Below are 13,977 nucleotides of genomic sequence, written 5' to 3'. Positions count from 1 at the left end.
ACTTAGCAGCTTAGCAGCAGCTTTAGGAAGCATGCAGTGCCTTGCCCCTGGCCCACACCTGAGTTGTCAGCTGCCCCTACCCGCTGTCCAACCCCACCACTAATAGCACTTCTGGCCCCGCAGCCCCAGGTCTGGGGGTTGGGCCAGCATCTCCCAACCCTTTAGATTCAGGTATCTGTCTACGTGAATCCCATAGACTTGTAGCAAGCTCTCACACTCAGCCTTTAAATATCCTTGCCAGATGATTCGGTGAGTTTAGAAGCACAGCCCCCTGTTTCAGGAAGGAGAAGCCCTTCCTGAAAGGCAGCTGCTTTCAAGCCAGCCAGGAGCTCAACTTAGACCCACCCTGAGGTTGGAGGTCCCTGGTTCCCGGGAGAGCCCCCTGCTCGCTGCATGTGGAGAGACACCACCCCCACCACCGATCTCAGCATACTCGGCATGCAGGCACCTAGTCCTTCCTGGGAGCACAGGGCCCACGGGCACTGACCTACTCACTGGCCCTCCTGATGCTAGGCCCAGTGCTGAGCCCTGGGAGGAGACTCGGCTCTGACCGGGCAGAAGGTCACAGTGCAGACACCAGGGCAGGGGAGATAGACAGGTACAGGGAGGCGGGCAAGCCAGTGCTGGAGGTGCAGCAGCCAGGTCTGCTGGAAGCAAGTGGGGGAGTCAGAAGAGGCTCCCAGGAGAGTCAGCATTCCCCCTGGTATGGCCTAGAAGCATCTCAAGGCGGCCCTAACGAGAAATGAGGGGATGCCACCCCCTGCTCCAGCGACTAGCGCCTTTAGTTCTGTGCCTCTGTCTGGTCTCCACCTACCGAATGCTGGGCTCTGCAGTGCAAATGGAGGTGGAACAGGAAGGACAGAGCCAGGGGCTGAGGCTGCCACACAACTCGCTGACCAAGAGCAGGACTGCACAAACGGGGCTCCAGGCTGAGCAGCCACTGTTAAGCTGCCATGTAGCTAGCTTACTTCGGATGATGATAATATTGTAATAATTATGATAGCAGCTCACTCATACCACATACTTACTTTGTGCTCAACGCTTTACACACATGAATTTATTTAAAGCTCGTGGAGGGCTTCCCAGGTGGTGCTAGTGGTAAAGAACCCACCCGCCTGCCAATGCAGGAGACATAAGAGAAACAAGTTCGATCCCTGAGTTGGAAAGATCCCCTGGAGTAGGAAATGACAACCCGCTCCAGTTTTCTTGCCTGGGAAGTCCCATGGACAGAGGAGCCTGGCGGGTTACCGTCCACAGGGTCACAAAGAGTGAGGCACGACTTAGTGACTGAGCATGCACACACATACATATGCCTTCTGAGATGGCCCGCGCCCTGTCTGTGAAATGTGTCTCTCTAAAAAGGTCTACTCCTTACCTATCAGAAAAGAAAGAAATGTCTCTAGATGTTGCCAAATGTCCCTTCAGGATGGGGGGTAAGGGCAAAATCACCCATGCCTGAGAACCACTGAGCTAAACCCAACCACTTAGGACCTCTGAATGGGACTTCAGGTAAACCTTGAGTCTTAGTGCACTTTCCAGATCAAATGAATCTCACCAAAATTATTAGCTAGCAAAAGCTGAAAAGAGAACATTGAGTGCCAACAATTTTTTTAAGGAGGTTGTCATCCCCTTTGTCTGCAGTCTAGAAATTGACAAGCCCCCCAAGATTCCGACTCTTGTTGTGAAAGCCCACCCAGTCGGCCCAGATGGTAGCAACCTCCTCGTATATTTTGTTTGGAATCCCTGGGCTGGCAGGTGGCCCAGGCATCCAGCCAGGGGTTGTAGCAGCCTCGGTCTTACGCAGGCAGCCCACAGAACACGAGAAGCACGGCATGGCTGGAACCCACGGTTAAGGTTTGCAGTCACACACGTGGCTTTTGGATCAATGAGGCAACATGAGGATTTTGATTACCAATGGGGCTTTTTCCAGAAAGAGGCTTGTAGGTACATATCCTGGGAGCGGGCCACAAACATGCCGTTTATGGTCTGTGGTACTGGTCAGTCGGGACCAGGGTTTAGTCTGAGACGCCACGGGGCTGTATCATCCTACAGAGGTTATGTTGTAGTTATTACTCATTCTTTAATGAGAGAGGTCACTGATGCAACCTCAGAAAAAAAGGTCAGGAGCAGAGACTGCATGGAGGGCTTTCCCCTTTAACTGTCCCACCACATGACGGGTGAGGTCATCTTCTAGATCGTCGGTGGATATAACTTCCTCCAGGAAGATGCAGATTGAGTTAAGTCTCACAGTCCTGTCCTTCCGATTGCCTGTGCTTCCCTTATAAGCAGTCTTAACAGTTTCATTTGGGCTTCACTGCTGGCTCAGCAATACAGAATCCACCTGCCATGCAGGAGGCCTTGATTCAATCCCTGAGTTGGGAAGATCCCCTGGAGAAGGAAATGGCAGCCCACTCCAGTATTCTTGCCTGGGAAATCCCATGGACAGAGGAGACTGGTAGGCTACAGTCCATGGCGTTGCAGAGTCGGACACGACTGAGCGACTAAACAAACAACAATTCCAGTTGCCTAGTTACTCATTTGTCTTTCTCAATGAATTGGGCCATTGCAACCCACTGTATCCCCAGCCACTGCTCAGGGTCGGGTACATAGCATTCACTATGAAAACTATTTATCAAATGAATGCACATGGGCTTCAGCATCATATAGATCTCGGTTCAAACCCTGGCTCTGGTATTTATAAGCTAAATGAGGTGGGCATGTTTCTTGACATCTTTGAGCCCCAGTCCCTTCATCTGAAAAACGTGGAAGATGGACTCATCTCTTAGAGTGAAGAAAAAATTAAAGAATGTCTAAAAAGTATCCCGAAGGATGCCTAGCACCTAGTCAGTACTCCAAAAATAGCAAGCCCTCTCCCTGCTTCCTTAGCTATAGCTTATGCTGTTTCTAAAGCAAACCAGTTCTTCCCTGGTGGTCCAGTGGTTAAGACTCCACATGCCCAGTGCAGGGAGCATGGGCTTGATCCCTGATTGAGGAGCTAAGATCTCCCGTGCCACGCAGCAGGGTCATAAATAAATAGGCATACCCTATCACAGTGTTAACTGTTTAGTCATCATGTTGTACTTTATATCCCTATAAAAATAAATAAATGAATAAAGCAATCCAGTTCATTAATTTTTTTTTTCTATTGCACGCAGTTAAGAAAAGCACTTCCCTTCCCAGAAGTTTAAGAATTTTTGTTCTGAAATCTTGTCTTGTTCATGAATACAACCACCCCCAGACACAAGTTGGGGAAGCTAGTCTTCCTCTAATCCTTCCCTTCCACCCTCCTCCCCTGGCTCTGGCTGTCACCAAGGAAGACTGATGAGAGGATGGGTATTAGCTTCATTATAAGTTGGTGATATCCAGGAAGCCTCCAATGGGGATAGAAGTGATGTATAGAGTGTTCTTATTTCTTCCTCCTTTGCTCCTCTTTCCTTCCTTCATTCTTGCCTTCAGCAGATACTTTTTTTTTTTTTAATTTGGCTGTGTGGGATCTTAGCTGTGGCATGTGGGATCTAGTTCCCTGACCAGGGGTTGAACCTGGACCCCCTGCATTGGGAATGCAGACTCTCAGCCACTGGACCACCAGGGAAGACCCAGCAGATACTTCTGCTTTATTCCAGGCACTGTACTCAGTGAGGCCTGGAACAGACATTTTAATAGATAAGGTCCCTGGCCTTAAGTTATTCACATCTGGGGATGAGTTATCTTAGTGTGATGGGCACCATTCTGAGAGACAATGCAAGTGCCACAGGCCAACTGAGGAGAGAGCATGGAGTCAGTTGTTCAAGGTCACATTCAATCAGGTCTCGGAGCACGAGTAGAATCCTGCAGGCACAGAGCAGGGGGAGGATGCACACGCCAGAAAGAACACAGATACAGCGGCACCAAGCCAGTCATCCCTGAATACATGAGGACAGCCCTCATGGTCTGCACCAGCCCCACCTTCAGCAGACATGCCTGTGTCCATCTGTCCTCTGTCCCAGCAGCAGATGGCCCAGCTCGTGCTCAACCTCGGGGCCTCCCGGATGGGGTGGGTATCTGACCAGTGGGGCTCCCATCACTGCTCTAGCTGGGGCTGCTGCACATTTCATCTTTTTTAACATTTTATTCATTTATTTATTTATTGCTATGCTGTGTCTGTTGCCGCATGTGGGCTTTCTCTAGTTGGAGCAAGCAGGGGCTACTCTTTAGTTGCAATGCACAGGCTTCTCATTGCAGTGGCTTCTCTCGTTTTGGAGTACAGTCTCTAATGTGCACAGGCTTCAGTGGTTATGGGCCTGTGGCTTGGGGGATCTTCCCGGACCAGGGATCAAAGCCGGTTCCCCTCTACTAGCAGGCAGATTCTTAACCACTGGACACCCAGGGAAGTCCTACGCATTTAATATTGCTACAGTTTTGAACCAGGACTGTTCTAGATTGTTCTATTCACAAATCATGGCAACCCACTCCAGTGTTCTTGCCTGGGAGATCCTATGGACAGAGGAACCTGGCAGGCTACAGTTCATGGGATCACCAGAGTCAGACACAACTTAGCAACTAAACCACCACCATTCCCAAATCAGGCCAGGGGACATGATTCTATGAAAAAGTTGTCCCTGGCCCATGGAATATCATGAGAGAGTATTTGGGAAAGGCATTTCAGCAAAGCCAGATGCATTTGTTTAAACAACAGAATCCTGCATGCACAGTAGATTTAACTCCTTGTGTGCAATAGGGAATTGTATCCTTACCTGAGTTCCTAGATCCCTTTACCAACTGTGGTCACGCACAGCTTGAAAGGTGCCAGGGTGAACCATTCAAGGGAGTATATGTTTTATTAAAGCCCTTCATGTCTCAGGCAGTAGGTGAGATGTGAGAGAGAAAGGGATTGACTCTTCCCTTTGAACACTATCCAACCTTCCACCCGAGATGAACCCAGTGCCCACTCATCAGGCGGAAAGTGGGGTCGCCTATGGTCAGAAAAACTGTTGAAGAACAAGTAGGGCCAAGATGGGACAGTTCTGCTATCCAGAGCTGGACAGCCCATCGCCTCCAAAATGTCATTGAATGGTTTGGAACAAGGAAAAGTGCCTGCAGTTTTTAATATGCCTTAGGGTAAACCAACCCTGGTAGACTTGAAAAATATTCACAACCTGAAAGTTGAGAGTTACGTTTTATTTGATGGGACTGGGCTTCCCTGGTGGTTCAATGATAAAGAATCCTCCTGGCAATGCAGGAGACCAGGGTTGGATCCCTGGGTTGAGAAGATCCCCTAGAGTAGGAAATGGCAACGCACTCCAGTATTCTTGCCTGGAAAATTCCATGGACAGAGGAGCCTAGCAGGCTACAGTCCATGGGGTCGCAAAGAGTCAGACATGACTGAGCATGCACAGGATTTAGGACTTCAAGCCTGTGAGGCAGCATCTCAAGTAACCCTTAGAGAATTGCTCAGAGGAGGCGAGGGGAGAAGCCAGGTGATATAGAAGTTTTGCAACAAACGGCAGGTAGTCTGAACATCAAAAGATTATTGTTAAAGAAGACCAGGTTAAGGAATTTAGCACTTTTCCATGTATGGGAAGATACAAGAGTCTGGGCTCACTGAAATCATTCCTTTTATATACCCCTCACCTATCTGGGGCCAGTATCCTATGTTTTCGCATCCTGAGTTTCCTCAAGGCTCCCAGTAGGGAGTGGCTACAGACTTATGGCTGCTGGATGGCAGGTATTCTTTTCTTCCTCAGTTCCCTCAGGGCTCACCAGCTCCCCATCTGTGGTGTCTGCAATTGCTGATGACTGTGACATCCTTGTTTATTGATATGGCAGGAAATATTCCCTTTTCTTGCCCCCTTGGGTTAATCTTTAAAATGTTTTAGGCAAAATTCTGCTCTTTTTTCTAAGTTTTGTTTTTCCCCCGGGTATTTTTTGTAAATTGTGGACAGAAGCAAGGTCGCTCTTGTTCACAAATTAATCTGGCAATTCCCACAAAGAGACCTATCTCCTTGTCTAAGCTGTACCCAAATGCCTTTCCTCTCAAACTAGTGCTGAGAAACACTCTGCTAAAGAGATGGGCAGAAAGAGCCATGGCTCTTGGCCCCCATGGAAGGACCCTCATGGAATGCCATGTGTGGCTTCAGCTGAGTTACCCAGAAGGCAGTGAGGCTGGTGGAGGTCAAGTTTTGCTGAGAGAGGCTCTTCTACTGGCAGGACAGGGTTCCTTTAAAGAGCAGCCTGTGAGCTGGGGTACCTGGAGTGGCAGAGACTGCATATCCATTCTCTTGCACATCTAGGAGATGGCTTCTCTCGGCCACAGACATGCCTCCAGCAGTGATCATGAGCACTGAGGGCTGTAAGACTTTACCCTGGCAGGTGCGCTTGGGGAGAACCACCCTCACTGCACGGTACCCGCACCATCTGGCAGAGAGCTTCTGTTTCTGTTTCACCCACCCAGCTCTCGGGTGCCAAATCAGCTTCTTATCTGTCAGCCAGCATGAGGCAGAGGGAGACAGCGAGCACTGTGAGCCCGCTCTGGATGGAGTGCGGGGGTCCTCTGGGCTGTAGTCGTTCTTGGGTCTCCTGAAGTCATGGGCTGGCTTTTAAAGAAAGTGTCCTCTACGTCGGATCTTTCAGCTGAGAGCGGACAGAGTAGCGGGCAGTTCCAAGGGCGGCCCTCGGAAGTTTGGTCGCAGTGGCAAAGCCAGCACCACGGACAGCAGAGCGGTGAGCCGCACTCCCACCAGCAGCCCGGTCAGACTGAAGTGTTCCAGGTAAATCAGCGAGCACCGCCTTCTCGTAGGTACCCGCGCCTTCTCTCTGCTTCCTTTCCCCCTCTGTCTCTGCCTCCCTGCTGTAGCACCGACTGCTGATAGAGATTGTGAGTTCCGGCCCCTCCCGGGAAGGTCGTAGCCCCGACTCCTGGGGCTCCAGGAGGAGAAAGAGGCGAGGCTCCCTTCTCGAGCCCCACTCACGTATTGCTGATTGAAGCTGCCTGGGTGCCTTGCAAGTCCTCCGTTGTTTGATCCAGCTGTCCTCAACTGTTTTGGCACCAGGAACCAGTTTTGTGGAAGACGGTTTTTCCACGGATAGTGGGAGGGGATGGTTTCAGAATGATTTAAGTGCATTACATTTATCATGCATTTTATTTCTATTATTACATCAGCTCCACCTCAGATCATCAGGCTTTAGATCCCGGAGATTGGGGACGCCCGGGTTGAGCCATTCCCTAAGTGTGCAGCAGTAACAGATATCGCTGGCATACCACAGGGCAGGACTCAGCCCCCTTGGGTGTCAGAGCCCCACTTTCAGCCAGGAAAGTTCTCACTGGGAAGAGGCTCCAAATGGGAGTGTGTCCCATCCACCCCACCAGATCTTCATGAGGGAGAAACACCCAATAACAAGAGCCCCAAGTGCCTTCTGTCACATTCCAGAGCCTGCCCCGCAAGGCATAGCTGAAGCAAGGCGCACCTAGGACCCACAGGACTATAAAGCTCTCATGGGAGAGCTCTCCATTTACCCCACCCTCACCCCAAGCTGGGGCTTCCCTAGTGGCTCAGTGGAAAAGAATTCGCCTGCCAATGCAAGAGACACGAGTTTGATCCCTGGGTTGGGAAGATCTCTTGGAGGAGGAAATGGCAACCCACTCCAATATTCTTGCCTGGGAAATGCCGTGGACAGAGAGCCTGGCCGGGCCACAGTCCATGGGGTCACAAAGAGCCGGACATGACTTAGTGACTAAACAGCAGCAACACCTCAAGCTCCTTTCCCACCAGTTCAAGCAGCACCTTCACAGGCAAAGTTGTAGAACCCAGGTCCCCAAAGAGACAGAATCCTTTTATACTTGCAGAGAGGTGCCTCACCCAGGCCCTCCCCTGACCACCCGTGACCCGTGATGACTATCCCCCCTTCCTCCATCTGTCATTCTGAGAGCCCTGGCCCATCCTTGTACCTCACAGTCACCATGTAAAGCAGATTTCCCTAACCTGGCTCTTCATGGTCATGATGCTGAAAAGAATTTTTGGTCAAATACATTTGTGAGACGTGAGTAAACAGTTATTCAGTTTCTTTTTAAAAAAATTATGACATAATTGCTTTACAATGTTGTGTTAATTTCTGCTGTACAACAAAGTGAATCGCCATATGTTCACATGTATCTCCTTCTTCTTGAGCCTCGCTCCCAGCCTGCCATCCCACTGCTTTAGGTCATCACAGAGCACTGAGCTGAGCTTCCTGTGCTATGTGGCAGCTTCCCACTAGCTCTCTGTTTTACACGTGGTGGTGTATATAGGTCAACGCTCTCTCAGTTTGTCCCATCTTCTCCTTCCCCTGCTCCGCCCACACATCTGTTCTCTACATCTGCATCTCTATTCCTGCCCTGCAGATAGGCTCGTCTGTATGACTACAGGACTTAACAGAGCCTTTATGTACTAATGATGACTGAGGGTTTACAGAAGGGCAACAAAGTACACCTCGTTTCCCAAACTCATTTGTCCGCAGAATTCTTTTCTCCCAGAGTGTCTCATGGGCCAAGAATTGGACACAGCACACTTTGGGGAAATTGCCATAAAGGATTGAAATATAGCTCTGCCCATTTTCTGGATGGGTAGTCTGAGTCCCAGAGAACTTGATGGACTCGTGAAAGGTGAAGTCTAACCCCACAGGGATTTGGCCTTGTCCTTGATGTACACAGTGAAGACGGACCACTCACCTCTCCTTACACGTAGCCCTCCTGCCCTTCCCTGCACCGCAGTGCTGTTGTATCTTGATTGTCGGTTGTGTGTATAGCTTGCTTGGTACCAAACTGGTACCAGTGGGCCTCTTGTCCACCCTGTGTCCTGGTTAGGCTTTAAATAGACAGAGCTTCCTGCTGCAATGACATCTCCCAGGACAGCAAAGCTACCCACGGTCTCTGACATTGGAGGAACCCAGCAGAGCATCTGTCAGATGGTGGGGGCGGGGTGGGGAGGGTACGTGTTCCCAGGCTGCTCTGTTGGAGAGATGCCGTGAGGGTGGCGGGCAGGCTGGGCTCCTGGGACGTGCCACTGCCCGGGAGAATGAGGGATGAGCCGACTCCCCTGCGCTCTTTTCCTCTCTCCTGCAGGACATGCTGCCCATGCCCGGAGATCCAACCCAGGGGACCGGCAACTATAACATTGAAGATTTTGCCGACCTAGGCATGTTCCCGCCGTTTTCGGAGTAGCTGTGGGCAAAGCCAGGCTTCACAGAGCAGTGTCCCCCCTGCTGTGATGTCAACGCCATCGTGAACGGGGGCCCCCCTTGCCCTGCTTGTCCTGTGGCAGGATACCCCCCAGCAGAAGACACCTCATTCCCCCCTGCCTCCACCTGCCACCGGTGTTCCCCCTGCCACCATCGCATTGCTCAGCTTCTAACCCTCAGCATTGGCTGCTCTGCCACCAAACAGGAGCCTGGTAGACGTCGGGGGTGGGTTTATTTATTGTATTTTACTTGTGTGTGCTTGGGAGGCTGACCCATTGGGTTCCTAAAATCTGGTTGTGAATAATCTCCTATCGGACAGTTTGTGTCTATGAAAAGTTCTCTTACAGCCCAGAAAGCCCAAGCAGCACGCCCAGGCCTGCCCTGGAAGCTGGAATCTGGTTTCTCCTGGCTTTTAACTTCTGTGTCTGTGTGGGGCTCAGGGAGTAGTGGGGAGAGAGGGCACATGGCCTGTGTTCTCAGAGCTGGAGGTGAGCAGCCAGGGACCCCCAGGAGGACACCGGCTCCTCTGTCTCCTGGCTCAGCCGCATCCATCCGTCCATGTTGCCATGAGACGTGTACTTTGTGCCGCGTGATGTGAATCCTTGTCCTGATGGATGTGTCGTGCCTGTGTCTGTCGTGTGTGGCAAGAGCGAGTGTCTAGAATCCAGGGTGAGTGGCGGAGGTGGAGCCTGGCCAAGCTGCGGAGGACACCCTGACCAGAGGGAGCCAGGCCCAGGGCCTGGGCGCCAGGCAGACAGGCTGAACTGAGCAGGTGGGCCCTTGACAGCGACGCCAGGAGTCCCGGCCCAGAGCTGCTTGCTCTGCTAGGTCAGTTCTTCGGTCCAGGCGGGGGACAGTGGCTTCTTACGAGGGGCAGAGGGTGGGTCTTCGAGGGAGAGGACTTGGGTTCCAGTTCTGGTTTTGCCACACACCCCCCACCCCAGGGCCTTGAATCCCTCAGTTTGTCTCAAGACAGAGTGAGAGCTGACTTCTAGAAGCTTGCCTGGCTAACTTCTGAGCCCCTGGTCCCTGGCTTGCTGTCTCAGATCTGAGATGATTCCCCACTTTTACTTACCACCACTCCATCCCGTGCCCTTTACAGTAAGGAAAGAAACTCCTGTGTCCTCTTCTTTTCCCGATGGTCCCCCTCCTGTCGTGCCTCCCCATCCCATCAGCTCACCAACACCCATAGGGAATCACGCTACCTACCCGTGGCCACCTCGCGGCAGACAGAGGAGCTCATGCCCCCTGCAGGCACCTGGCTTGGAACAATCCTTGTACCCCTCCTCCCGGGGTTCTGAGGGGCCCGGCGGAGTGGAGTTGCTTCTAGGCTACCTGAGCCGGGAGTGAGCCCCATCTGCTGGAAGGAGCCATGTGGAGAGAGTTTGCTCTCATCCTCTGAAAACTCCGCATCAACCCCAGCACTGGCCAGCATCCAGAGCGGATGGGCGTTCATTCTGGCTTGGGAAGCTCCAGCTGTTAAAGTCCAGCATTGTTCATGAGCTTACCCTTGGCTGGTAGCCAGCTTTGTGTGATCCCAGGTCATGGGCTCTAAATTAAAACTGACCTGACAGTTTCTAGAGTGGCTTTTAATCTTCGTGTATACAGTGGCGATTGGATTTGGGGTTTAGATGCACAGGATGTCGTTTTTAACCTTTAGAAGCCTTTTGGTTCCTGGGAAAATGGCAGGTGGCTGAACGTCCCCCGACCCTGACAGAACCAAGACCCAGAAAGGGCCTCCCCTGGGTGTGCCCCGCCCCTGGGGTCACCTCTCCCCACCCCACCCCCATCCCCCATAGCCTTGAACTTGTCCCAGACAGTAGACTTAATTATTTCCCGAGAAGAGGCACCAAAATAGCTTTTGGATCAAAGAATGGGTTCTCGGTGAAATGAAAACAGACTTCTTGTGACTTTGAATCTATAAGTTTGAAAGTTTGAGCGGGGAGGTATGTTTGTCTCTTCTGGTTTTGGAGGGAGTTTGGGGGTTTTCTGAGGTCCACACACTGATTGGCATGCTGACTGGGAGCCTGCCAGCCACCCAGGCTTTACTGGGTGCTGAGGGGATGCAGAAGGACAGAGGAGAACAATCTTGCCCCAGGGACCTTTTATCTACTTACACAACATCTAGGATGAGGACTTCTCAGTTCTTAGTCCTAGTAGGCAAGGATTCGTGAGTGAATGAAAGCCAGATGTAATGGGAGAGCATCATAACTAAACAGCCCCAACCTGACTTCCCTGGTGGTCCAGTGGTTAAGACTCTGAGTTTCCACTTCTGGGGCCTGAGTTCGATCCCTGGTCGGGGAACTAAGATCCTACACACAGCACAGTGTGGCCAAAATAATAAATAAGCCCACCTGCCCCTCCAGCTGTGTCCCAGGAGCCCTGGAGGGGCGTGTGGCTGCAGTGTGACTGGCAGTTTGAGTTTTCTGTTTCCTATATTCCCCATTCCATGCTTTGATTGTGAGTGTTAGAAGCCACCATGTGGCTACTCAGAAAACAGGGAGCACCCAGAGGACCACATATCTGAGGGATTCTTCCCCCCCACCCCCAACACACAAGCAATTTTGAGACGAATGAGCATTAAAGTCCTAGAGAGCCTAGTAATGCCAGTTTGTAGAAGCCCCTCCCTCTGGTCCTGCCCAGCCAGGAAGCCAGGATGCCCATGGACCCTGTGTCGGTGTGGCTTTCAGCTCAACTTCCTTTCCTACTGGAGATGGATGAAAAGCTGGATTGGGAAGGGGAACGGCACTAGGACCTTGGCTCCAGGACTCTCTTCCTCATTCACACCTCATCTTGCATCTCCCAGGCCTTCCAGTGGCTTCCTTTGGCTGAGCAAGCAGAAGGCTCTCCCCCAAAAAGAGCCATGTGGTGGCTGCCTGAACTGTTGGTGAGCAGACAGACACAGCCACGCTGAGGCTTGGCCAAGGGTGGGTTAGTGACTGTGATGGTGGCTACAGGAGTTCTAGAACATTCTGCCTCTATACCCCTCCCACTGGCTTCATCTTTAGTTTTGGTTTCAGGGAGCAACAGAGCCATCACAGACACCCGCATTCTTCTCTGCATCCCAGTTGATCAAATTCACCCTTTTGTTATTTCATGAATAGCTGTTGCAATGAGAATACTGATAGTTGATGGGACTGACATTGAAGAGCATGACTCTCCTGAGTCCATAGGAGACTCTGTCCCCCAGACCAGCCACTGTCAGTGCTGTGACCAGGCTCAGTCTAGAGATGAGTCAGGCCCCAGGGAAGTGACCATGTTCCCTTCCCTCTACGTCAGCACCTGGACTAGCTGATGAGCCCTGAATCGCTACCCCCGGCACCCCCCACCAACGTACCTGCTCCCTAACATTTATGACATAAGCAGGACCATGCTGGCCACTTAACAGCCGTAGCCAGTCATGAGTCAGGGTGGAAACGCTCCTTCTTTTACTGGGAAGTACGGGTTTGATCATTAAGTCGCTGTGTCCTGACTTGCCAGAGACAACCCAACTTGTCCATTCAGCCCTCTCTCCTGGCCAGATCCTCATCTTGGGTATGAAGGGATCTGACTGTCCTTTTCCTCGCTGCCCGGGGGCTGGAGCAGCTTGAGAGGCATCATGCTGGAATACCGGCACCTCTTCATGCATAGGTAGGTGTGCCTGGGTCTTGGGGCCAAAGATCGCGGAGCGGCAACCATGGAGGTGGAAAGAGGGAGGTTTTATGGGAGCAAGGCAGCCTGCTTCCGGTTAACAATCTCGTTTTCCTCCAAAAACAAGAGAATTCCCAGATGAGCTTCAGAGGACAGTTTCAGCACTTAATTGTTTCTCTTTTAACCTTTCTTCTTATGAATGTGAACCGTGCTGTGGATAAATCATTTGTATTTCTTGAATGTTCTCTATGACTAACAGTTATTAAGTCAGTTGTGTATATGTGTAACTAATGGAACTGCCTTTTAAAATTTCATTACAATAAAAATGACTTTGCTCTGAACACTGAATAGCCCAGGCCAGCTTTGTCACTGAGCGATTCATAGAACCTGCTCTTGAAGTTGGGTAGATGCTCTCATATTACTCTTCCTAACGGCTGTGTTTTGTTGTCCCCAGGAAAGGGTATAGAAAGCATGTATGCTTAAGAGTGACTCTGTCAGGGGATCTGGCTACATAAAATTTTAAAAGAAGCTAATAATTCTCAGCTTTGTGTGTTAGGCAAGGCTCTCTGGAAGGCTCTTTGCAAATGCTATTTTTGTGACCATTATTAAACTCTGCGATGTGGATATTACTCCTGGTTTATAGATTCAGAAACTGGGACTCAGAGAAGTTAAGTGACTTATCTAAGATAACAAAAGGTTGATCTTAGGTCTCATTACAAAACCTTGTATCTGTTGTACTCTTCAGACACTCCATTTCTTTCTTAAATTCTCCCAGGGACTTTCCTGGAAGTCCAATGGTGGTCCCATGTTTAAGACTTCACCTTACAATGCAAGGGGTGCAGGTTCCATCCCTGGTTGGGGAACTAAGATCCCACATGCCTTGTGGCCAAAAATCAAAATATAAAATAGCAAGTATTGTAGCAAATTCAATAAAAACTTTTTAAAATGGCCTATATTTTTCTTTTAAAAGAAGATGTGGGATTGGCATAAAGAAAACTAGATCAGTAGAACACCGTAAAGAATCTGAAAGTACGCACATGTTCAGAAAGGAGAATATTTGGTATGTGCACCGCTGAAGCAAGCCAAAGCTGTTATTTACAAGAGTCAGCATTACAAATCACAGGACCAGACAGACTTCCAATAAATGGTGCCAGG

General features: G+C 50.6%; 1 protein-coding gene across 4 annotated transcripts in view; it reads left to right on the top strand.

Annotated features, from left to right (window-relative positions):
- Positions 1-13,712, top strand: part of ARNT2 (aryl hydrocarbon receptor nuclear translocator 2) — a 192,157-nt gene extending 178,445 nt beyond the window's left edge. For all 4 annotated transcript variants that reach the window (XM_040257409.1, XM_040257408.1, XM_040257411.1 and 1 more), the window contains exons 18-19: positions 6,610-6,746; positions 9,077-13,712. In XM_040257409.1, the coding sequence (XP_040113343.1) occupies positions 6,610-6,746; positions 9,077-9,175 (236 nt within the window). In that variant the 3' untranslated portion in view covers positions 9,176-13,712. The remainder of the gene's footprint in view (positions 1-6,609; positions 6,747-9,076) is intronic.
- Positions 13,713-13,977: the final 265 nt, after the last annotated feature.

This window comes from Oryx dammah, unplaced genomic scaffold, assembly GCF_014754425.2.
Source record: "Oryx dammah isolate SB20612 unplaced genomic scaffold, SCBI_Odam_1.1 HiC_scaffold_16, whole genome shotgun sequence".
NCBI classification, from domain to species: Eukaryota; Metazoa; Chordata; class Mammalia; order Artiodactyla; family Bovidae; genus Oryx; species Oryx dammah.
This window is presented reverse-complemented; position numbering and strand designations above follow the sequence as displayed.